General features: G+C 33.7%; 2 protein-coding genes across 4 annotated transcripts; one reads left to right on the forward strand and one right to left on the reverse strand.

Moving 5' to 3' along the window:
* Positions 1–266: 266 nt before the first annotated feature.
* Positions 267–20,731, forward strand: LOC108194144 (protein MICRORCHIDIA 6). Of its 2 annotated transcripts, none has more exons than XM_017361051.2 (25): positions 267–507; positions 3,292–3,661; positions 4,257–4,331; positions 4,448–4,482; positions 6,171–6,249; positions 6,344–6,433; positions 6,510–6,585; positions 7,493–7,571; positions 8,015–8,149; positions 12,517–12,615; positions 12,697–12,798; positions 12,880–13,026; positions 13,539–13,631; positions 14,635–14,686; positions 14,767–14,878; positions 15,412–15,662; positions 15,769–15,878; positions 16,049–16,128; positions 16,878–16,920; positions 17,711–17,906; positions 18,000–18,106; positions 18,277–18,356; positions 18,853–18,895; positions 19,621–19,718; positions 20,341–20,730. In XM_017361051.2, the coding sequence occupies exons 2-25, from the start codon at positions 3,301–3,303 to the stop codon at positions 20,351–20,353; spliced, it is 2,556 nt and encodes an 851-aa protein (XP_017216540.1). In that variant the 5' UTR covers positions 267–507; positions 3,292–3,300; the 3' UTR covers positions 20,354–20,730. The 2 variants fall into 2 exon arrangements, with proteins under 2 accessions (XP_017216540.1, XP_017216539.1); XM_017361050.2 differs by having other exon boundaries at positions 362–522; positions 20,341–20,731.
* A 992-nt stretch (positions 20,732–21,723) lies between these two features.
* LOC108194000 (uncharacterized) lies at positions 21,724–24,803 on the reverse strand. Of its 2 annotated transcripts, none has more exons than XM_017360877.2 (3): positions 24,614–24,803; positions 23,015–23,389; positions 21,724–22,641 (listed from the first exon to the last, which is right to left on the reverse strand). In XM_017360877.2, the coding sequence occupies exons 1-3, from the start codon at positions 24,756–24,758 to the stop codon at positions 21,947–21,949; spliced, it is 1,215 nt and encodes a 404-aa protein (XP_017216366.1). In that variant the 5' UTR covers positions 24,759–24,803; the 3' UTR covers positions 21,724–21,946. The 2 variants fall into 2 exon arrangements, with proteins under 2 accessions (XP_017216366.1, XP_017216367.1); XM_017360878.2 differs by having other exon boundaries at positions 23,015–23,381; positions 24,614–24,798.
* Positions 24,804–25,331: the final 528 nt, after the last annotated feature.

The raw sequence follows: 25,331 nt of genomic DNA on the forward strand, positions 1-25,331 counted from the left end.
TTTTGAACACAAAAATATTAACTTCCCATAGATATTAAAGTTTAGAATTTTGTGAGATAACTAGGTGCACTTGAAAAATCCTACAAGCTTTAACAATAAAGATGAGGGATATACATATAAATTTTTTAAACCAATAATAAAATAATTAAAATTTAATTTAGTTTCAGTGTAGAAAAAATACCTTCATATCTACCTAAAATTATTATCCAACTAAAATTATTTACTTATAAAAAATTTATTCACCAAGATTCTGCTAATGGCTTGCACTCGAAGCTTGAAGCTTGAAGCTTGAAGGTGGGGTCTCTCTTTATCTCTGAAAAATGCATTGCCTTTGTGGGCCTGGGCCTACAAATAATGTAACAAAACGGACATCGTTGTCTTGATCATTCTTCCTGGTCATCTCTGTTGTTGCTGCTAGTCCACGTAGTACAAGCCAGGCACGTGAAACGAGCAGACAAAGTCCCCGACATTCCCTCCGGTTCTTCAATCTTCGCGCATTGTCTTTTTGTGAGTTTTTTTAATGTAAGTCTTGTTTTGTTAACTTATTTAATTTAACGTGTTACAAGTCAGTTCGTTTTTTAATTGTTGTCAGGGTTAGGGTTTGTCTAGGGTTTGGCCTTGAATGTTGAGCCATTAATAATATTGATAATATTGATATGTACCGGATTGATTAAGGTCGTGTTTGGTGTAATGATCAAGACTCGTGTTGGGTGTGATGGTGGGGTGTCTACTTGGGGCTGCAAGGAACATAGCTTTTGGGATTGAGATAGGTTGAATAGAAGAGTTACAAAGATCTCAAGGTAGGGTTATGGTGGGCTTAGGTTGGTGCCGAAGCCAATATGTTACACGTGCTCTTGAGTTTTTGAAGAAAAAAGAGTTAGGGAAGAGTAATGCAAATTTCTTATGCTTGCTTTCACTCTTAAAGTGGGTCCGGATGGTCTTTTTCCGCTGGATGGCTTGATCGATTGTAAGTTATTGATGCGTATGTTCGGGGAGCTAGAGTGTCATCCAACGAAAAATTGACTACTAATATTTGGCTGTTTTGGACCATCTGCCTTGAAAGTTGAAATATAAGTGGAGTACTTAAATTGAAATGATATTAACTCGGTAGCACACATGAAAGTAGTTGTTGGATTATTTTGCGGAAGGTGTAAATGCAATAGCGTTGTGCACCAGACCACTTGAGATTAATTGTCCTTTGACTATTCTATCTCAAAGATTAACCTCTTAGCAGAGTATGTTGTTTGCGTAGAGATCTCATATGTGTGAGATACTCAGTAAAGCTTATAATGTGGTATTGTCCCCATGAAACCAGTGTGAAACATTATATATATGGTGGGCTAACTGAGGGGGACTTGAGCTTTCACCACAATATTTCAGGGGATAGCGGAGCTGGTTTATTGATCAATGTAGATCAATCAAGGCCTGACGAGTGTAATGAGTGTAATCAGGGAGGCTTAGACACACAAGTCCTAACATGGTTTTAATGACAAGACTTGGTGTAGAAAGTGACTTACTATTTGTAGGAACAAGTGAGCAACTTCTGGGAAAAGAATTTTATTTTTTTAACAGCAAAGGGTCAAATTTTGAAGAGCGCTGAGTTCAAAAAGGATCCACGAAATTTTTACTTTTCAACAATCTCCTCATTTGCAAACTCATGATTGTTGAAATTATTATATGTCATGCTTACTCTTGTTTTCTTTTGGACAAACTTTCCTTTTCTGAACACAAATTCTTCAAAAACTGAGGTGTCACCATTAATCTATATCTATAAATACCTCAGCATAGTTAAAAATCCCGAATCTCACAGTGTGTCCATTTTTCTTATCTTGTTATACACTTAACTGTTATATTGGACCCTTATACTTGTGCTATGGTAAGCAGAATCACGTAACAGGGAATGGAATATTCTAGATCTTCTACAGATGTTTATAACTATTTATTGGGATTTTTTCTTATTTTTTATATATATGTTAATGTGATATGAATTATTTTTAGTAAGTAGATGTCTCCATGACCAGAACCTTTACTTTTTTTCCGAAGCTGTAAATTTTTTTCACATGAATGATGAATTTTCATTTTTTAACATAGTTAAGCAGGTATCAATTAAGATTAGAGCTTGATTATTTATTTGTGAGTTCTACTCATGATACCATGCACATTATAACTATTCCAAATTTTGTCAAAAACGTAACAAAATAACAAGAATATATAATTCTACATCCTTGATGAAATACGAGAAACATGTAAATCAACTTTAAACAATTACTATACAAGTCCACAAGAAACAATACAATGAAACATATAATTATGATTAGCGTTAAATATTAGTATATTTAATCCGTGTTAATACATGGTTGAATGCTATGAATATGTTTACCAACTGAGAACCATTTTTTATATGTACATTGTTCTCTTGTGCATACTTTTTTGGTTATTGAGGATTTTATTTCGGACCTCTGTACGTGCATGTACTTCCATGTAATTGCCACATCGGATTTAAGTGAGCTTAATAACTGTTAAATTTTAATAGAGTGAAGTGGCTATTTTATAGATGACCATAATAAACAAGCTTTAAGCTGGATAAAGGTTGACGCTTCAATGCCTGTATATATCTTCAATAATGAAAGTATAAAGCGGAAGACAGACAATATGCTCATGCTATTGCTTTGGATAGATACAGTTAAGCGACATTTATTGTTGGGTTCTTATATGTGCCTCAGCCTTGAGTTAGATATAAAGTCTTAATAACTAGGCCACGCGTGTATAGATGTGTCTGTTTTTAGAATCTTCAGAGGTCTTCAGGGAGAGTTGATCACTATCTTCCTGAGGTGTCTTCGGAGAGAAAGAAATAAAAACTCTGAAATGTGAAGAGCTTCCTTTTCTCATAAGATAGTAATCTTTGACCCTCTTGATTCAGTAAAAGCATCTTTGATGCTGCTGAAGCTATTATGAGTCCTAGGTCTGAGAGATTCCTGTTATTACTTCTTTACAAAAACCTCTTTCCTTCTCTGTTATATCCTTTGTTATCCTGACTTGATTGGTAAGTATCAGACTCGGCAATATATAAAATGTTCACATGTTTTGGCATACGATAAAGTGTTTGAGTGTCTATACCCATGTCCGAGTGAAGAGTGTCCAACACAGGTACTCGAGATAAGATGAAGAGTCCGGGTAACGGAGCTCTATCTAATACTTCTATAGTGTATAAGATTTCACATAATTGATATCCAGCATCACATGAAGTTGATTTTATCCATCTTTGATTCTTTATGTAATTCCTCTGTTCAGGTTTTCACGATGAGCAGAAGGGTCATCAGTGACTTGTGTAGTGACCAGAATACTGGAGAGGTTGTGAAAGCTCTTAAATCGGAGCCAGATCTGGTGGGAAGGTCAATGGAGATTAGAGCACACAATAAACCTGTTCTCGATAACTTTGCGCAGTCCAAAACTCATCATAGACAAGAAGTGGAAGATAATAGGAGCTCAAGCGCTGTCAGTACTGGCCAAAGTGGCACTAGTGCGCTGGATCAAGAGCAATCCCAATTTGATCATACAAGCCCCTGTTTAACATCTCCAATCAGTCCGGCACCTTTGTGTCGGCAATTTTGGAAAGCTGGCAAGTATGATGATGGAGTTGCACCAAAAGCCAATCTACAAAGTACTCTTTTGTCTAACCTATATTAATCAGTGTTGTAAAAAGCGCATTAAACGGCCGTTTAAGTGGCCGCCTAAGCCTAAGCGGGTGATACATTTTTGAAAATTAAGCGGATTATTAAGCGGTCGTTAAGCGAATTAAGCGGTCAAAATGATGTCGACTTGCTAATTTTTTAATTTTAAAATATTAATTTTTTTTATAATGTAACTATAATTATATTAAAAAATATAAAAAAATATATATTTTATTAAAAATATTAAAAATTTAAATTCTTACCACAACATAATATTATTTTTATATATATTAATATTATAATTAAATATTTAATTATAATTTATTAATCCGCTTATTGACCCAACTTAAAATTCCGCTTAAGCGTCCGCTTTACCGCTTAAGCGCTATAAGGTCCTTCTGCCGCTTAGATACAATTTGCGCTTTTCACAACACTGATATTAATGTTTATTATTTGTTCTAGATGACATTTAAGGTTTTCTTCCCGGACTGGTTCTTGACTAACTTCACTTGAGGCTATGTGTATGTTATTATGCTTATGGTAGTATGATAACAACTATCTGACAGTTTGATTGGTGGTTAACAGATGGCACAAATCACCTATATATTCACCCTAAATTCCTCCATTCAAATGCTACTTCGCATAAATGGGCTTTCGGTGGTATGTTTAGACATTATCATTATTATTTGCGAGTACCTCTAGTAACTTAGGTTTGCTGCATTAAATTAACTACTATTTCGACATGCTTCATCTTATATGTTGCTTAATTTTTGCAGCCATTGCAGAACTGATAGATAATGCAGTTGATGAGGTAAGAAGCATGTTAGTATAGAAACATCCACATGATAGTACATTATACATATGTCTTAAGAAGGGTTATCAAGCACGTCAGTTGGTGGATATTTGATTAAATGTATGAATTAATTAAATACTTGAGATTTAAATCATAATATGATACATGATATGTCTCAACTATGGTTATCCTTAATAAGGAATTTGGAATGTTCATCATATGCATTTCTTATATCCAAAGTTCTAAATATATTTTGATTTGAATAAGTAGTTGAGAAGTATACTTAGGTTGTAAAAGACTATAACAATTGATTACTTTGAACCCAAAACCTGGACCCATGTTATATAAATAATGCCGAAAGTGTAATATATTTTAGAAACTGCAGAACTTCAACTTAAACTGTATGTTATGTTAAATATATCATATTGCTTCTTTTAGATTGTGTTGTTTATCAGAGATTAGGTTTTTGCAGATTTTTACCCAAAATTTTGCATGTTATTCATCATATTTACTAATTTTTGTGAACAACATGGTTTCTTTGTTGACTAAATTGTGGATTACTAAATTTTGTATTTTAGAGGTTGTTTTCATGTTCTTTTAGCATATGGGTTTCGTAGCCTAACTCAATTAGTTTTGTTTCTAAAATTTCATAGATTTTGGACATTATACATATAACACGAGTCCAGATTTTGGGTTCAAAGTAATCAATTGTTATAGACTTATAGTCTTTTACAACCTAAATATACCTGGGCATTAGCAAATAAAAATTAATCAACATATGTCAAATGCACAATTTAGCCTCTAGGCAACCTATTTCATAAATAATCAAAAAGTGACGAACACACTATTAAGCCTCTAGGTAACATGTTTCATAAATAAAATAAATGCCTGCGAAGTAGTTCCAACCATAGAACATAATAACTTCTGTTCACTTCCCTCAAAAGCTTAGGTCCTGACCCGAATTCACATATCATAACTACCCAACACTTCGACAAGTTACCCAAGCTAAACAAAAGTTAAACGAGTCAAAAGAACACAACCTCTAACATACACAATTTAGTAATCCACATTTCAGTCAACAAAGAAACCCATGTTGTTTACAAAAATTAGTAAATAGATGAATAACATACAAAAATTTGGGTGACAATCTACAAAACCCTAATCTATGATAAACAACACAATTCAAAAGAAGCAATATGATATATTTAACATAGCATACAGTTAAAGTTCTACTGTTTCTAAAATTTATTACACTTTCGGCATTATTCATCTAACATGAGTCGAGGTTTTGGGTTCAAACTAATCAATTGTTATATCTTTTTTACAACCTTTAAACACTTCCCAACTACTTATTCAAATCAAAATACATTTCTAACTTTGAATTTAAGACATGCATATGATGAACATTCCAAATTCATTATCAAGGATAACCCTGGTTAAGACATATCATATAACAAATTATCTCAAATATTAATTGGTTCATACATTTAATCAAATATCCACATGATGGTAAATTTTACAGATATGTCTTAACTAGTTGATGGGGTAAGCATGTTAATACAGAAACACCCACATTTAGCAGCACCTCAAATAATTTGGAGAAACATTATACATACATTTCATTTTGAAACATATTGGGCAGTTGTGATATTTTATGAAATTATGGCCTTCTTATTTCTGCAACCTGTTTTACACATATTGACTAGATACAAAATGGAGCGACGTTTGTGATCATTGATAAAACTTTAAATCCAAAGAATGGAGCTTCGGCATTGTTAATTCAAGGTATTTCATGTCGTGAGCCATCCTGATCTTCAAAATAGAAATAAAAACCTTCTTGTTTGACGCCAATGATTTTTTTTTTCCACATATTCATTAGATGATGGCGGTGGAATGGACCCAGAAGCAATGCGACGCTGTTTAAGCTTTGGTTTTTCAGACAAGAAATCTAAATCAGCCATTGGACAGTGTATGATACTTGTGCTATATTACTAAAAAATCTATGTTTGTCCTTATATAAATTGGTTTAATTGGTTGCCTTTTAGATGGAAATGGCTTCAAGACCAGTTCAATGAGACTTGGAGCAGATGTCATTGTCTTTAGCCGCCACATGAAAGACAGGTTTAATATGATAATGATACCTTCATTATTTTACTATTAGTAAGACATTAAGATGACAGCCGGCAGTTGACTCCAGTAAAAGTTTCCTTATCTGTATGCATTAATGTGACGTGAGTGTCCAAGCATATTGGGAATTTATTGAATCTTATTTGTGGTCATTTTATTGATTTCAGTCATCATTTAACAACCATGTATGGGGGGATTTTTATATCTTGTTTTAGAGACTGAATATCATATGCAGTTTATTAGAATCAGTTGTTAACTGCATTAAAAAGGGTCTGGGTCCCTGACATACGTATGTTAGTAGCATACATTCAGCGGGAAAAAACCGCTGGACAGGTTAACCCTAAGTTTTTGATGTATATACCGGGGTGCTACTATATCATTTTAGCGGAAAATTGCTTCATTCTAGGTTCTTCACGTCCAGCTCTTTTTTTTTTTCTTTTCTTCTGGACGTATACTACTATCATTCGTCTGTTCTGGACAAGTTGCCATAAGAAAATATGTGCAAGTCTTTCTATTTTAAGTTAATTAGTGCATATAATACTTCCTTAGATATCTGAAAGTATTATGCAATGGTTAACACAGTTTTATGTAAAATATCTCAATGAATTTCCAAGTGAAGCCTTTCTTTCATTTGATAATCTCCAAATGTTGCCTTTTTGTTGGTGCTTGAAAGGGTATTAAGCCATTCGGCCTTGTATATTTCAGCAATATAAGTCGTTAAATTAAATAATATTGATTGGAAATAGTAAATACGCGGTTCCTATTTACACCCTGAGAGCTAAGTCACCTCATAATGTAACATATTAATGCGAAAATGGAGCACTAGTAAAAAATCTAAAAAGTTGTGACTTGTTTTATAAGTACTCTTTCCTCCTCCCATTATCATCTCTTCCCTTGACAGGACTATGACACAAAGCATTGGTCTTCTGTCCTATACATTTTTGACGCAAACCGGCCACAACAGAATAGTGGTTCCTATGGTTAGTCTTACTACTTTCTTTACTAATTTAGCTAGATTATCTGTTTAGCTTCCCGGGCTTGCATATACACGGCAGTTAAGATTCTTCAAAAGCATCTGTACTGTAATACAGGATGTCTGCCATTTTTTTAATTAACACATGTAATATATGGCATGCATCATTGTAATTTCCTCCTTGATAAACTGCACAATGTTATAATTAAGGCGTGTTTCATACCTGATTAGATAAGTTTATCATATCCTTTTACTTCTCTATATGTGGACATGTCTTTGTTTTCATCTTTTTTGTTGTTTGGTATACAAATTGCTGAAGATTATATAAATTACTGCATGGCATGTTAATTAGTGACGAGGACAATTATTTATGACATCTCAATATAAAATTGAGAATTTATGTTACTGGTATTCACCCGACGAGATATGTGTTTCTCACCTATATCGCAGGTTGATTATGAGTTTAACACATCAACAGGCACAATGGATTTCCTCCAGGGACAGAGCAAGGAAAATTATATGCATAACCTTTCCATTTTGTTAAAGTGGTCTCCATACTCGTCAGAAATTGAACTTCTTAACCAAGTAAGCCCCCATACTGTATTGTCCCTATTAGAATATTATGCAGCATATATACGCGCCTATTTGTTCCAAATTAGTAAATTAGAAGACATCTTAGATGGCTTTTTTGAGAAGAGATGGGATTTTATTAGATTGCATTTGCCTTTGTTACTGCATGCAAAAAATTGAGTCACATTCATAATTTCCGTAGTTACAAAAGTGTGCAATAAAAAGAAAAAAGGATAGAAGTTTGAATGTTTATCATTCTTAAAAAAGATAATCTATTTCAAAGGAGGTAATAGCATGTCTCGACCATCGATCTGTAAATTGTAATGATTCTTGAGAAGCAACCCACATGGGATGGTTTGCATTCCTTGCGCTTATTTTAGTGGGTGTAATTACTCCCTCCGTCCCTCCCATTTCTTATCAAATGGGTTGGGCACGGAGGTTAAGAAATATGTATAAAGTAGTAGAAAGGAGGAAGAAAAGTGGGTAAAGTGGTGGGACCCATTAACTTTTAATGTATAAAAAAAAGATAGTGGGGTAAAAGTAGTGTGAAAAGGAAAGAAAAGTGGAGAAGTGGCGGGTCCCATTGACTATTTTTGGTAAGTTTTGAAATGTAAAGAATTGGATGGGACACCCCAAAAAGGAAAGTGTAAAGAATTGGTTGGGACGGAGGGAGTAACTTTTAATTGAGTCACCAGAAGGAAACAATTGTTTGAGCAGCATATAAGGAAAACAAGAATGTTTCTTCAAGTATACATAAATTCTTGTAGATATTATGCTTACACGATTGCTTGTTTTCCCATGTCTATTTTAACTTTTGTGCTAGATGTGTGAGTTCTGCACTAAACAAATGGTTTTACTGTTAACTAGAATGCATGCTTCATTTTGTGGGCTAACTTTTTATCATTCGATAAATCGAACTTTAAAGGGTTAGACTCGTTAGGGTTAAAAAACAAGGACACATTTTTATCTGAAAAAACAATGGGACATATCAGATATGAAATTTTGATATTAGTTATCTAATCGACCTCATTCAAGGAAACGTGAAAACACTTGCTAGTATCTAGAGTCCAGAAGGTATATAAAAACTAAATTATAAATTAAATAATTACATATTACAAAAATATAATATATAACATAATTTGTGCACTTCTGTTGCACACTTTTCGCACAAATTTGGCACAGATTTTGCACACTTTTTGCCAAATAACCAAGCCTCCAACAAAAATTCTGGAGAAGAATAAAATATTGGATTAATCCATTAAACATGAACTATGAGCTAACAAATTAGCAGTCTTGTTTATTTACCTTGTTTGTTTACCTCTTCCCATAAACTGAAAAGACATCACCTCTTTCTTGGAGCCAGATATTGCAGGTTTCAATTATATTACCCACTTGGAGACAATTAGTTCTAGAGCTTTCAATAGCATCCATAATGAGAAGGGAGTCTGTTTCGACTTGAATATCATCCATTATAATGGTCTCAATCCAAGAACGCGCCTCCCCATGCCTCACCTTTAAAAGCTGAAAATTTCCCAGATTTTTATTTACTACAAGGTTATTGTTAAATTGTTCACAACACGGTAATAATAATAATAATAATAATAATAATAATAATAATAATAATAATAATAATAATAATAATAATAATACTTGTTTAACTTGTACAACATGTAGCTTTGATTGTACAATGTGTCACCAATTGGTAAATGTTGACATTTTACCGGCGTGCGACGGAATGGACAGTGAAATCGGAATCGATAATAACATAATAATATTGATATTATCAAAGCATAGTTCTTGGATTTAAAACTAATTTTATTTCTGGACAGATGGAACTTTAGAGGCGCATACCGCTTGGTGTTAAGCAGGAGGGGGGGTGTTCTTTAGAAACCCTATTGATATGTTTGGAACAGATAGGGTTAAATTATTACGGATTTCCATTTGCATCATATTACCGGGAGGAAAGACGGAGAGATAGAAAGAAGTATGGTAAGAAAGTTGGTCTCGCTGGATGTCGAATTTATGAGTAGTACTATTAAGTATTTAATGTTTAGGGACATCAACTTGAGATTGGTTGTGGGAATTGTTTATTATATATACAGTGGTACTCGCATGAGCAATAACAAGGAGAAGTAAGGAAAAATTAAGCCGAATAATTTAAGATTTTTGGCAATAAAAACAAAAAGGCCCACCAATAAACCGTATAAAACGTAGATTGGGGTTATAAAAGAGTATAATATGTTACCGAGAAAATTATTGACAGTTGTATTATTATTAATATCGTGAGGGAGTTGATGTTGTGGCTCATCAACGAGAATATCAACAAATACTGGTTCGACTAGATCAACAATTTCAACGATTTTGTAAACCGGTGCTGGTGGAGGATTTCTATCAATATCATCAGTTGTACGAGGACTTAAAAACTTGTGGCATAAATAAAATTATATACTTAAAATAGTGGCAAAGAATATGATATATTCAAAGACCATACATGTATCCATAAATATTATTACCAAAATATATACAGAATTACGTTTTGAACAAATTGATAAAGAGCCCTTAGCGTCATTTGCAAAATGTTAAAGAGAAACTTTTTGATTAATAAAAAAATTAGACGGAGAGAGTACGGTAACAAACTAGCAATAATAGATACAAATTTAAATATCTGTTTAAAGCGAGCTCATGACTCCAACCCTATAGTTTAACAACATAAAATTAAGAGCTAACGCATGGCGGGCTCTCTCTTTGTCTGCTTCTTAATTGACTCTTATGAGCGAGTTTTTGGTCAATAATGGACCATACTAATGCTTATGGGAAATTACCGGAATAGCAAAGACAGGTAGCATGTTTATCATAGTCTCAATCTTTTGATAGAGTCCAAGCAGGTTGGGTTTTGCCAGAGTTAGAAGAAATCCTCCAACCCTCTAGCTCTTTCAGCTCTTCTAATTCTATAACGTGGCTAATTTGTCACTACTTTGATCTTCTTGAGTGTCTACTACGGGTCATCTAGGTCTTTGTTAAAGGTGCGTGTTCTTCAAGATGACAGCCTAGTGCTTTTTGTGCTTGTCCTTGCGTATACCCAGTCTTATCTTCTCTATTATTTATATCTATATATAAATAAGTTAATTATATATTAATGAGGTGTTATATAATACATAAATTAAGCTTAGATTTGATTCATAAGTTAAGTTGATGATCACGGATTAACACATGCATATAATTATAGTTTTTAAAACATTCACTTGTTTTACTACAAATTGTAATATTTTTTTTTTGAAATTGACATTGTTTTATATATATATATATATATATATATATATATATATATATATATATATATATATATATGATTTGCCTGGGATGTATGCTCGGACACCATGGAGGACCTAGTCGTACTCGTGTCTTGCCGACACGACACTGACACTTGAATTTGGATCCGAATGCCATTGGAAAATGAACACTTCATCTCAGACAACATATGATAACTTATCTCTAATTATTAAATAATTATACAACATAAATTAACCCTTTACTTTTGAAGTTGTACCTTCTATAAATTTAAATATATAATAAACATTATTTCACCCTTTATTTCAAAACTTTATATATTATTTAATATACAATGATAGGTATATGTTTATAAAAAGTATCGTATTATACTAAAAAATAATAAATTGCCGTGTCCAAATCGTGTCGTATCCTTCTAAATTAAATATAGATTTTGATCTTTGCAAGCTCGGCGTCATGCTGAAAGTGCGCTTTTTAGGTTTTCCTTCTTTACTGGTAATTGATGAACTAGACCATTTCATGGAGTTTGTGCACTCTTTTTAGTAGCATATGATGTCATGCTATTTTTATTTTAAAATTTTAAATTACTATTATTTATGATATCAATATTTAATTTAATGTAAATTTATACAATTTTATTAATGTATTCCATATTTTGATCAAATAGTTTAAATAAGATTTTAAGCCAAAATATTATATATTAAATAAAATGGCGTGAGACGCATATTTAAAAAGAATAGTAAATAATGATTTATAAATTAATAAAATAGATTGATATATAATTTTTTAAACAATATTAATTAAATATAATTAATTGAGAAATGGAGAAAAGAGAGAATTAGTGGAAAGAAGTCCATAATTATGGTATTCAATTACTGGAAAAATCTTGAAATGGTAAAGGACATATATGTTGTGCTGTTCTGTGAAAAAGTTGAGGAGCTCGAAAATCCTATACTATCAGTTGAAAGCATTCTAGTATATATATTCTGCTGTTTAAGTTGTCAAAATATAATATGGTTTTTCCAGCTGCATAGTTATATAAAGCAGTGACCCCTATTTATATATTTGAATCATTTAAATAATCTGATGGACAGTGCAAGGACATTGGATATCATGGCACAAAGGTTATTATCTACAATCTCTGGTGTAAAGATGAGAGAAATTTGGAGCTAGATTTTGAATCAGAAGAAGAGGTTGGAATCTATCAAGTATTGGCCTGTATCACCTTCAGTTACTGTAGTATGCCCATGTAATGTTTATTTAACATGCTGCAGGATATTCTGATTGATAATGAAGCCAAAAAGCTTGAAAAGGCGGAGAAACGGGTGTTAGCAACTGAATTGCATATCGCTAATCGTCTCCATTATTCTCTCCGTGTAATGTTAATTTCATTACTATGATACACTTATAAATACTTATTCGTATGGCTTGATTAAGATGACTCTCTTTGTTTGCAGGCTTACTTATCTGTCTTGTATTTGCGTCTCCCTAGTAATTTCTGCATGTTTCTGCGTGGACGAGTGGTAGAGTATCATAATATTGCTACTGATCTCAAGTATCCAGAATTCATCGTTTATAAACCTCACAATGGTCGTGGTGTGGAGGTTGTAATCCCTTTCATTTTATAAACCATCTCTGTGTTAGTCTATTTAATTGCAAGTCCCTCTTTTCATCAGTGGCATAATTTTATCGGAGCATCATGATTAACCATTAGTCCCACATGAAGCATATAATTTCCAGTTTAAGATTAATTTTAGCTAAATAAAACCTAAAAACTTATCATGTAGCAGTTAAGCTAGTAAGCGGTCGACTTGAAACTGCTAAAGACGACTAGTGTGCAGGAGATGGGCATGGGCCTGTTAATTTATTTTAATTTTAGGTGGTGCCAGTCATTGAGCTGCTGTTTGTTTCCTTTACATGTGTCTACTGTATTCCTTATACGAATGGATTACTCTCAGTCACTCATTGGTTATTTATGTGTTTTGCTACATTGTTTGAAGGCAGATACTGTAGTACATGACTCTCTTGGGTCATTATGTGCTCTGCCACATGGTTTGGGGATTGTAGATTTCTTCTTGCCAATAATATTAGTATTCATTCTAATTTTATTGTGCAGGATAGAGTTATTACAACAATAGGATTTCTTAAGGAAGCTCCCCAGGTCAATATATATGGTTTCAATGTCTATCACAAGAATCGTCTAATACTGGTACCTTTTTGTTGATCCTTTTTTTTTCTTTTTTGTAAAAAGGCTATATAGACTTCTTATGTTTTCTAAGTATATCTAATGCATATTTTTTGCCACCCTTGAATTGAATAGTAGGTCAGTCACAGAGTGGCATAGTCGTTCTGCTAGCCAGCAGGCAGATCATCTCAAGATTCAAAATAACCTGATATTGATAATAGATGTTAACTCTATATGAATTTCAATTAAAATAGTAGGTGATTATAAATCCACTCCACCTGATCTGCTCGCAGTAAACAATGTTGTTATCACTGCCATAATTTAAAAGATTCGAATTCGAATTACCTCGTGGCCTGTTTGGCAACTTGAATTTCATTTGAAATTCAGAATTTGATCAAATGACATGTTGGATACCCAGAAAAAGTTGGATTTGGATTTCATTTGAAATCCAGGACATTCAAATACTAGTATAAAGTTGAGAATTTGAAATGACACCTCAAATCATGTTGTTTGAAATCCAAAATTTGAAATGAAATACATGTCCGGAAATGCAATGTAAGGGAAATTATTTAGCCATCAATGTCTGCATCTTCTAATATTGACCTTTGGCATCGCACCACGGTGCTTTGATATTTTTTTTAGTACCCATCTGATTTCTGATAGTGTTTTGCTTTACTATGGCTCACGTGTCCTTTTGTATTCCTTTGAAAAGGCGAATGGAATTCCTTAAGAGGGTCCCTACCCTATGAGGATTTGAACCCATGACCTTGTCGTGTGTGTGTCATCTTACTTCAAGGGTTATATACCTCCACTCTCTTGTTTTTATGTACTAACGTTAGTTGCAACAATGTAGTTGTAGGATGTTTTAATCATGTTTTCTTAGTTCTTCCTGGTAGTATGTTGTAAGGGTTCCTTGTGTTGTGGCATTAGTAGTTTTGCAGAATCTTGTTCTCTTGAGTTGCTTAGCCTTTTTCTTATGCATATAGACACACAGCACTAAGATCTGTGCTTATCATATCTTTTCCAGCCCTTTTGGCGCCCTGCGAATTACACATCCAACAGAGGCAGAGGAGTTGTTGGTAAATTTACATTTCAAATTCACATACTTCAATTTCAAAAATTGAGTTGGGTAAGCCTGAATATATTTTTACTTCAATAGGTGTTCTAGAAGCGAATTTTATTCAGCCCAGTCACAACAAACAAGATTTCGAAAAAACTAGTGCTTTCCAAAAGCTTGAAGTCCGCTTGAAAGAAATGACTGTGGAATACTGGTAAGCTAAATTGTGAAAAGTGACTAATTACTTAAACTTTTATTTTTTGTGTCGCCAATAAAACACAGGAGGAGCTAGATTGAAGTGTTAGTTTTTCTTCTGATAATACTCTACCTGCAACTAGTAGCTGTTGCTGAGCAAGTTTAAATATCGTCAAAATGGTCTTTAAGATCCACCAAGTGCACGCATTATGTTTTCATTGTCTTTTTTGCTTTCAAGAGATATAAAATTTGTTCTTCATAAATATCTTAAAGTTGTAGCTCGTATATAGTTTTTTTTCGATCTTGCTTGAGTGTTAATTTTTTAGGAACCATTGAGGTGGTTACCAGTTAGTCAATTAGTTTGGTGCTTCTACTGCATTGAAGAATCTCATATGTTTGACTAGCAATAAATTTGAGTTTGGTTTGTAGACAATATCTGAAGTCATGCATGATATAGTTGTGCAGATGTATGTAGAATTGTAGAGTTTGAATTGTGCTTTTTCAATAAAAGCACATAATACTTGTTTTACTAACATTGTTAAATGTGGTCAGGGATCACCATTGTGGATTCCTTGGGTATACGGTCACAAAAAAACCCCGCGCATTAATGACATCACAGGTTACATCTGAAGTCAGCACACAACATGGAGCAATACAACCTGTTATGTTGAGTAAAAATTTCGTTTCTTATGGTGAAGCACTTGCTGAAGCTGGAACCTGTATACCTCCAATGGTTGCTTCTTCAAATTACTTAGCAAGGACACCAGGTCAACAGATATGCAACCAGATAGACTCACAAGAAGGTGGAGTTCTATATGTCATTCTATAACCTAGGTGCTGGTCACTTGGTTGCTGATTCCTTTCACTTTCCTTCTTTTTCAATATGAAATTATGTCCATTCTTGTGCAGGAACGAGTTTGAAGAGGAGAGATTCTCATGGCCAGGAGTCTGGAAAGGTTAAACGGAGGGCTGTGGCTAGGGACAATGTTATTAATACTAGCCAATGTCTACAAGTAGAGGTGTGGTTAGGTGCCATTACACAATTATAGTGCTGTATAAATTTATGCTTGTGAAATCTACCATTAAGCTGTATACATGTATCTGTGATAATTTCAGCAGAAAGAAATTAAAATAAACCCCGTAATATGAACCTTCAGTAATCTACTGCTAACATACATCTTTGCTGTAGCCTCCCACTGATACTGGTGAATTGCTGGAAGATCAAGAACCCATAAACGTGATGCAAGAAAACAGAAATCTTCATGCACAGTGAGTAGCACAGCCCACTGAAGATTTTTGTGTTAAATTTGTTGCTCAAGTAACTAGTATAAAAACATTTGCTATTGCACGTATAATAATGAGTGTCTTATAACATACTAGCATTATGCGTGAAAGATTTGTAACAGATTAACTTAACTTGAATCTGTTTTAAATGTATGTTACTAGTTTAAATATCTTAAATGCACTACTACAACTATATGATGGATCGCTTTTAAGATTTGTTGCTTCCTAGTTCAGAATAGATACAATTAAGGTCACTCTATATATCTAGAAGGCAATAAGGTCACTCTGTATATCTAGAAGAAGGCAATAATCTACCAGTGGGTTTTCTCCGCTGGAAGGTAAAAGAGTCATTTTTCCTCTGGTAGACACTTTAGCCCCTTGCATTCTCATCAAACTTAATGTCTTCATAAATAACCGCTGGTAGATGGTTGCATCAATCGCTTGTCAGGGACCCAGACCCCTAAAAGAAAATATAATGAAAATGGTAGGTGTACATTGATATTATGTTGTTTACTCTTTGAATTGAAATACCAGCTTTAGCTCTGCTATTCTGCCTAAAAGGGAAGGAAGTATGGCACAAGTATGAAATATTTACCACCATATAGGCTGCAAATAATTTGTCTCCTATAAGAGCAGACCAAGTCATTATGCATATGCACAAAATCAAAGACCATTCAACATGAGAAGTTCTGATCACTAAGCTCTTTTTTTTTTTTTTCCTTATATCCCTCAAGGTGCATTGGAAATGAGAGGACGGGAGCAGTACTAAAAGAAAAGGTACTGACCTTAGAGTAACTCATTCTCTACATGAGTAAATTTAGCACCGGTGCTTTTTCTTTTTCTTTACATATAAGCTATATTTGAACATGTGTTATTTTCTTTAAGCTTGTATAGTAATAACTTGTTATAGTCTTTAAGTTATATCAGTTTGTTGAAAGAGTGGGTTAGCTAAGTTCTTCGTAGGAATTAAATTGCGCAGTAGGCTTATTTGAATCATTATAACGTGGTTGAGTAAGTCACCATCATCGAGGAAGTCAGAAAATATATGTCAAAAGACGTCTACTCTTAAAACTCTAGCACTCCAATCGGTTGGGTGGGAATGAGTGGGAAGTGGAAATAAATTTAATGACAAAAAGGGTGGATGAGAAGGATGGAAGATGTAATAGTTTAAAATTCATGGTGCAAGTTTTCTGTAATAAGTTGTTAGAAGGATATAGTAGGAAAGAACGCACATTAATACCAAAAGTTGACAGAATGATCGGTAATATAAAGTATGTAGAATGGAATGTAAATTTGTACACCCATTGTTTAAATCAATTTCTATTTTCACGTCGCTTCCTCTGTTTATCCCAATGGAATCATGCATGAAAGGACTTGCATAAGATTGATACATACAAACTTCAGAAATTATGTCACTTACCCTCTGGCAGGCCATTGAGTAAAGTTCTGGTGATTTATGTTTAACTCTAGTTAACCTTTAATTCCGTATTTCGATTCAAATCAACAGATATTGATTATTACTCTTTTATCGGGTAAATCTGAGAAATATTCATGTTTTGTTTCCCAGGTGATAACACACGTGTTATCTGATTCCAGCACACAGCATGGGGAAATACAACCTGTTATGTTGAGTAAGAGTTTCTCTTCTACTGGTACTGCACCTAATGCGGCTGGAACCTGTACACCTCCTGTGGTTGCATCTTCAAATGAATTAGCAAGGACATCAGGTCAACGAAAATGCAATCAAATAGACTCACAAGAAGGTAGAGTTTTAAATGTAATTTGTATCATACATAGATACTGAAATATTTGAATTCTATTTTCATGAACTGAAAAACATGTACATCATTGTGCAGGAGCACGTATGAAGAAGAGAGATTCTGATTTCCAGACTGAAAGGTTGAAACGGAAGGCGGTGACGAGGGTCAATGTTCATGATTCTGGCCCATGTCTAGAAGTAGAGGTCTGTTTAAGTGTAATCCGAAATAGTACTGGTGTCTGAGTCGCTCATACAATCAACCTCTTAGCTCTCTGCATGTATACCATTGACTTGCGGCAGTAAATAAAATGTCGCGCTATTATGAAACTTCAGATAGTATATACCGACTCTAATGTAGAATTTTTTTGTTGCAGCCTACCACTAATACCGGTAAATTGCTGGAAGATCAGAAGGCCATAATCCTGATGCAAAAAAACAGAGAACTTCATGCACAGTGAGTGTAGTACAGATTACTGAAGATCTGTATCTGATTAACATACTACCTTCGTTCTTGAATAATTCATGAAGGACGCACTTAACTTGAATCTGTTTTGTGGGTATAGTGCTAGTTTATGCATCTCAACTGCGCCAATTTAATTCTGTTATGGGCTGCCACTAAGATTTATCATTTATCGCTTCCCAATTTAGTAGGCGTAATTAAGGTTACTTTATATTAAGAAAATAAACAAAATAGTAGGTTTATGTTGATCTAAAGTTGTTTACTCTTTAAATCAGAAAATCCAGCTATAATTTTGTTGTGCTATTTCACCTGAAAAGGGGATAGGAAGTATTGCATACAAAAAATGATGTACCACCATATAGTATTTTAGTCTGCAGATAAAGTAATCTCTGATAAGAGAAGACTTTGTCATTAGGCATATGCACAAAGTCACGGACCATTAAGCATGATAAGTTCTGATCAGTAACTTTTGTTTCTTTTCCCCCCCAAGGTGCATGGAAAATGAGAGGAAGGAAGCAGAACTGAAAGAAAAGGTACTGCCTCAGATTAACTCAATTTAAAAAATAATAAAATTCAGTACCCGTGACTTTCTTACTATATATATATATGTATGATGACGTGTTTTTTTTTTAGCTTTTCCATCAATAACTTACTAGTTTGTTATATTCTTGAAGTTATCGCAGTTTGTTGAAATTGTAGGTTAGCTGGTTCCCTATATAAAACAAATAGTGCACTGAGCTTTTTGAAGATCATAACTTTGTTGAGTAGGTCACCATCATTGAGGAGGTTATTAAATATATCTCGAAAGATGTGTCCACTTTTATACTCTAGTCCTCCAGTCATTTGGGGGGAATGAAGTGGAATAAAACGTAACATGATTGGAAAAGATGGAAGATGTGAGAGTTGGTATATTCACAGTGCAAATTATATGATAAGGTGTCAGAAGAACTTTTAGTAGGAAGGGATTTGCTTTAATACAAGAAATTGACATAATGAGCTGCTATATACAATTTTTGGGATTAAATGGAGGAATGTGTGTAAAATTGTACATAGAAGCAATAAATTTTTTTTCTATTCGCACCTAACTCTATACTCTATCTGCTTCTTCCAACGGAACCGTATTAAATGACTTCACGTTGATGCATACTTACTTCAGTAATAATGTCACATGCACCCTCTGGTGGATTCTATAATTCCATTTAAATCAAACTGATGTTGACTATTAAAATGTGAGAAACGTCTATATTTTTTTTCCCAGGTGGAAACACTAAGAACTGAATTGAAAGAGGCCCGAAGTCAGTACACTCAACTGTTAGCTGACTTGCAGTGGTTGGAGAAGGTCAAGGTGGAAACAAGGTATAGTGCTTTCTTATCATGCTGGTGAACCATATTGACTTGAAATGTTTCTATTATAAACTGGAAAGCTGATTTCATATGCACATACCACCTGCTCCTGCATTTACTCGAAGTAGGCACAGGTTGATCATTGTGCATTTACTATTCTATATTCATGAAATGTGTATGTTTTTATTTTTGGTAGATACAGCATGTTTTGCAGCCATTACACAAGAAGTTGCAATCCATAGATGACCTCAGGAATAACTCAAAAATATTTGTACAAAGGAGTACTGATATAACTTTGTATCAGATGGCCAATAATTTGGTAGTAATGCCTATAAATAGTGCGATGGTTAAAATTTATATTTGAAATGTGTCCCGGTTGATAGGTGAACTACTGGAATATTTACAAGAATTGCTTGTCCCTTTTTATTTGTATACAATGTAGGTATGACCTTCACCTGTTAAATAATTAAGAATTAGCTTGTGTAGCAACTAGCAAGTAGCATATTGAACAAGCGCTCCTGTTTTGAAACTACCGAAAGACGTAATCACATTTTTGAACAAAGTGTAAATTATTTATGGTTGTAGAGATAGTGCTTTTTTTAGGTCTCTTACTGGTGTTTGCTTCTTCCTGCAGCTTCATTAGATAAAGATGCACGAGCCCTAATGGAAGTTCACTGCATTCTCTAGCATCATTTTTGCATCCGGCCAGTCACCAGAAATTTGATGACAATGGTAGCTTAGACTTAGGCCAGACTACTTATGACTAGGAATCTGTGCATTCTGTGAGTTGTTTGGCAAGTCTTATTCGGGTCTGTTGCATGTTCTCTCTATTTTGAAATTCACCCAATTCACCCTTCAGCGGTAAATATTGCCCCCAACCCAAGTGTTTATATGGTACTCCTTGTAAATAATAGTGTTTTGCAATTGTTATTGTTCGTTAAAGTTGCATCTCCCTTGGGGGGATTTTGACCGATATGGTGATATGCATCACCAGTTGTAGAAGCAACACAAATCAAGCTCACAAGTACATTTTAAAAATGAAATTCTAGGGCTTTGTTGCTTACACACTCGTGGTGATTTTGACTATGAGCGGTTTAAACTATCAGATTAAAGTGATTTAAAAAAGATGTTTGTTTGTGTAATATTTAAGAAAGTGACTTAAATGTAAATATAAAGAAAGTTGAAGAGTCATGAATTTCGTGAAGGTTGAAACTTAAAAGTACCTTTTCTCTTTTTGAATAATTTACTCTTTTTAAAAAAAGTACTATATCATAAAAGTTTCAGCGATCATTTAAATTAAATGGATAATACATCAATTGTTTATTATTACATTTTACTCCCTCCGTCCCACAATACATGTCACTTTGACTTTTTTCACGTAATTTGAGTTGCGAATAAAACATACTTCTATACATTATTTTTCAAATTTTCTTTTTCTGAATAAAAATATGGATGTTATACTTTTATTTAGAAAAAGAAAATTTGAAAAATAATGTATAAAAGTATGTTTTATTTGCACATCAAATTACGTGCAAAAAGTCAAAATGACATGTATTTTGGGACGGAGGGAGTAATAATTTATAGATTACTCATAATATCAAGTTAAGCAAATAGATATTAAATTAAAAATGTTTACTTCGAATTTATCAAATTTATCACAGTGAGCTATTTTTAAGTTATATGTAAATATTTATTTTAAGCTACTTTAACTTTACTTTAAGTTTGCACAGGAGTAATACAATTTAAGCTTCCAGGTACATACATCATAACTAAAATTTGCGACAAGTACAAGAAAACTCGATCCTGAAATGAACTTGAACAATTTCTCTCCAGAAAAACCAAGAATCGCATTATGGCAGCTAACAGCCCTGACACCCATACAAACCTTTTATATCAAACTGTTTAACTTGCACATTTCCGAATCCTTAAATAAATAAACAATATTTAAATTAGTCCAAATTATAACCGTGCACAACAAAACATATTGAAGTTCACGATCAAAATGTGATCAACAACAGAAATGATAACACAACATCAACTCCTAAATAATATCGGAAGTTAGGCTTAAGTTAACTTGTCAGAGCTACAGGTTGAACTATTCTAAACTCGATCTACCTATAAACGTACAAGAAATGTCTATGTATTGTATGTGTGCAAGTATTTACATGTATAATGTATGTTCACATAATTATATATACGGTTTTATGCAATGTTACATATTACCATCAACTGCATCGCTATCACTCCCTTCGGCTTGACATGGGTTTGAAGGCAGCCAAAATAACAGCAATTTTGCAGGTAAGAAACCCCATCATTCCAAACACAAGGTCTTTTGGTGTTACTACAATGCCCCCATTTTCTGAGCCAAATTTTACGGTGATTGCTGCGAATGATAACCCCAATGCTAAAGTAGACACTGTACCCACTACATTTCCCAAAGATTTATTAAAACCCTCTTTTTTAGTTTTATTCAGTTCCGGAGCTGGTAATTGATCGACTGACCTTTGCAGAAATAGTAAGTATAGAAAACCACTAATTCCACCTGTTAGAAACGCAAATGCAGCACTTCCTTCGGAGGATAAGGATACAATTCCTGAACCAGCAGAGATCAGCAATGTGTCATAGAGAAGCAAAGTGAGTTTCAGATCTTTATATTCTCTCATGCTTTCTTCATTTGATACATTAGGAGTCTGGTCCGAAGATGAGGGCAAGAGTCTTTCACTTAGCAAGGCATAGTTGTCGCCAGAGAACTCTGTCACTGAGCAAGGCTTAAGTTCCGTCATCGAGTTGTCACTTCCCTCACCTAGTTGAATATCCTCTGTTGTAAAATCATAACGTAAACCAACAAATGAATTGTCAATTTTTTCCCTCTCTTCTGGCAATACTTGTGGCTGGCAAATAATGCTCAAGCTAGCACCACCTAGTCTCCACTGACCTGGCACGTGAAATCAGAGCTCATATATAAATGTTGAAATCAGAAACCCAAAATAAATGGGTAGTGCAACTTTGCAAGGTAACCCCTATCATGTCTGATTCTACAATGTGTTTACAAAGGGTTGCATATAACCAAAGATGACTGCTCAACCTCAGTCCTCAGAGAGGATAAGAACAAGAAACTAATTTTTAATATCATAATATGTCCTAATGCCAATTATATGCAGGATATACCAAGTAGAGATTGGATGTATAGAATTTTGTTTAGCTTGTGTTCTGATCTCCAATTTTTAATTATCCAACAAAAACTACACCAATGTTGTCATTTTGACAGTATGCATTCAGACTTCCACAATATTGAACAAAGTACTGACCTGATACAGGACTAATCCATAGTGCTATAATCTTCTGAAGTTTAGGTCCCTTAAAGGTAAAAACATCAATAGAACCTCTTTGCAAATGGAGTACATCAGAGATAACCTCGTTGTCTGATTGCATATTCTGTTCTTTACATGTACTCGCAGGTAACCTCTGCAAAATTGAATAACCATTTTCATCTATAACGCAAAGCTGTACACCGGAATTTATGTCCGTAAGTCCAGATCCATAAAAATTGCTCGTTCGTAGCTCAACTTTGTACAAGGTGCCTATATCAAAAGCTTTGACCAACTTTTCTAGTGAAACTTCAGTGCATGTATTTGCTTCTGTTGCTGAGAGAAGACGCGAAGGTTTTGCATAGCTCTGAAAATCTAAAGCAAAACCTTGATCAATATTAAATAATGAGAAAATAGAAACAGAAATTATAAATCTAAAACTATTAAGCTGATAAAATATACCATATTTAGGTAATATAAAATAGTGGTAAAACATCGTCACTCGCAACTGAGTAGTTTAACTTAAAGAAACTTTAAGCTAGAAGTTATCCCAAGCTAATTCATAACTCATCTCACACTACTGTAAGTTGTACTTGTCAGTAAACTCACTACCTTTGTAATGTTGTAGCACTTGAGTATTGTGACTTTAGAACTTTTTATAGAGACATTGCTAATGTGCTATTCAAAAGTTTAAATCAAATACGGAGTTGCATTTTGGATTATTGAGGCGGTGCAGTGAAAGAAGGAGATGAAACGTTTTCATTTAATCCAATAGAGTTGAATTTTCATTTCACCCTTTCACCTAGTACTGCTGCTTCAAAAGACTCAAAAATTTCTGATTACACATCACACACAAGTAACGCGGACATGTACACCTCCCTAGTCATCAAATATTTGTATTTCAAATAGTCTGATCTCACAAAAGGGTCCTGGCCATTTACTAAGAAGTGGGGATCCTCCTCTCATTCCTCAATTATAGGTAATTGCTAACCATCTCTTATATTGTTTTTAGTAATTAAATATTCATTTCTCCCATCTTTTCACACTCTTTCCCACCTTTTTTTACATCATTTCCTTACCAACAGAGTTTGAATTTAATATTATAATAATAACACGGAACACAAACATTGATAGTTGTTGGAGTGTCATGTCATGTCCTAACTTAATAGAATTGAATTGTTTATCATAAGGAGTTCGTTAAGATATTCCTGGAGATACTCTCCCATAAATACTAGGTATTCCAAAAAAAATTACAATTTTTTTTCCCGAATCATAGTTGCACTGTTCGATTGGTTCGGCTCACATTAATAATAATAAGACCCTTCTATGCACATAAACCACCCAATTAAAATCAACTATATATTTGCAACGTCTTTTGGGAATAAAACTTGGGACAAGATTTGAGATACGTTTTCGCGAAATTACGCTTCAAGAACAATTGAGCAGAGTGGTGTTTCAAGTAAATAAGCAACCTCAGATAAATCCAATCCTACATATACCAACATAACACAAAAGGGTCTATAATCCAATTCAAAGCTATTCATTTATAAACACATACATCTTGATAAAAGCAAAAGTGAGTGAAGAAGAATCAAGTACCTTGGTAATCAGAGTTTTTTGAATAAAGATGACAGCGGAATCGAGATTCATGGGTGCGTATGATCCTTGTTCTTGTTGAATTTGTTGAAAAAAGTGGTGATTTCTTGGGGGTGAATATGAGATGCCGTGTTGAAAGTATCTCCATGAATGTATGTTCGTGTGATTGTTGGAATTAAGTGAGGTATAACTTATAAGCGAGGTATTTTCTCAAACGTTCTTTCCGGTGTGCCCAAGGGCACACAATAATCACTAACTTTCATGAAAATGGCTTGTTTTGATAAGTGGAATTGATGTGAATGCAGGAGGTATTTATATTTATTATCCATCCACCAATCAAAAGCTAGTATTCTCATGGATGTTAGTGACTATTGTGTGCCCAAGGCACATCATAGAAAATTCGTTTCTCAAAAAAACTTATAAGCGAGGTGGAGATGATTTTATACCGATCTTTTCTTTTTTCACATGATTTTCATAATTTTTGTCGTGATTGTTATTTTATTAAACAAAATAATGATTACATAAAAATAAATATCTATTTATTTTAATTATAATATAATATGCCCAAGGTCTCATACAAAATATGTTAGATGTAATATTATCTTTCTTTCACGGCATATGTTTATTCAAGAAAAATTATTTAAACTTTTTGCTTGACATGAGTCATCAATTAATACATTTTTAATAATTTTGAAAATTTATTTGAACCTCATGCTTGACT

This window comes from Daucus carota, chromosome 7 (genome assembly GCF_001625215.2).
Source record: "Daucus carota subsp. sativus chromosome 7, DH1 v3.0, whole genome shotgun sequence".
NCBI classification, from domain to species: Eukaryota; Viridiplantae; Streptophyta; class Magnoliopsida; order Apiales; family Apiaceae; genus Daucus; species Daucus carota.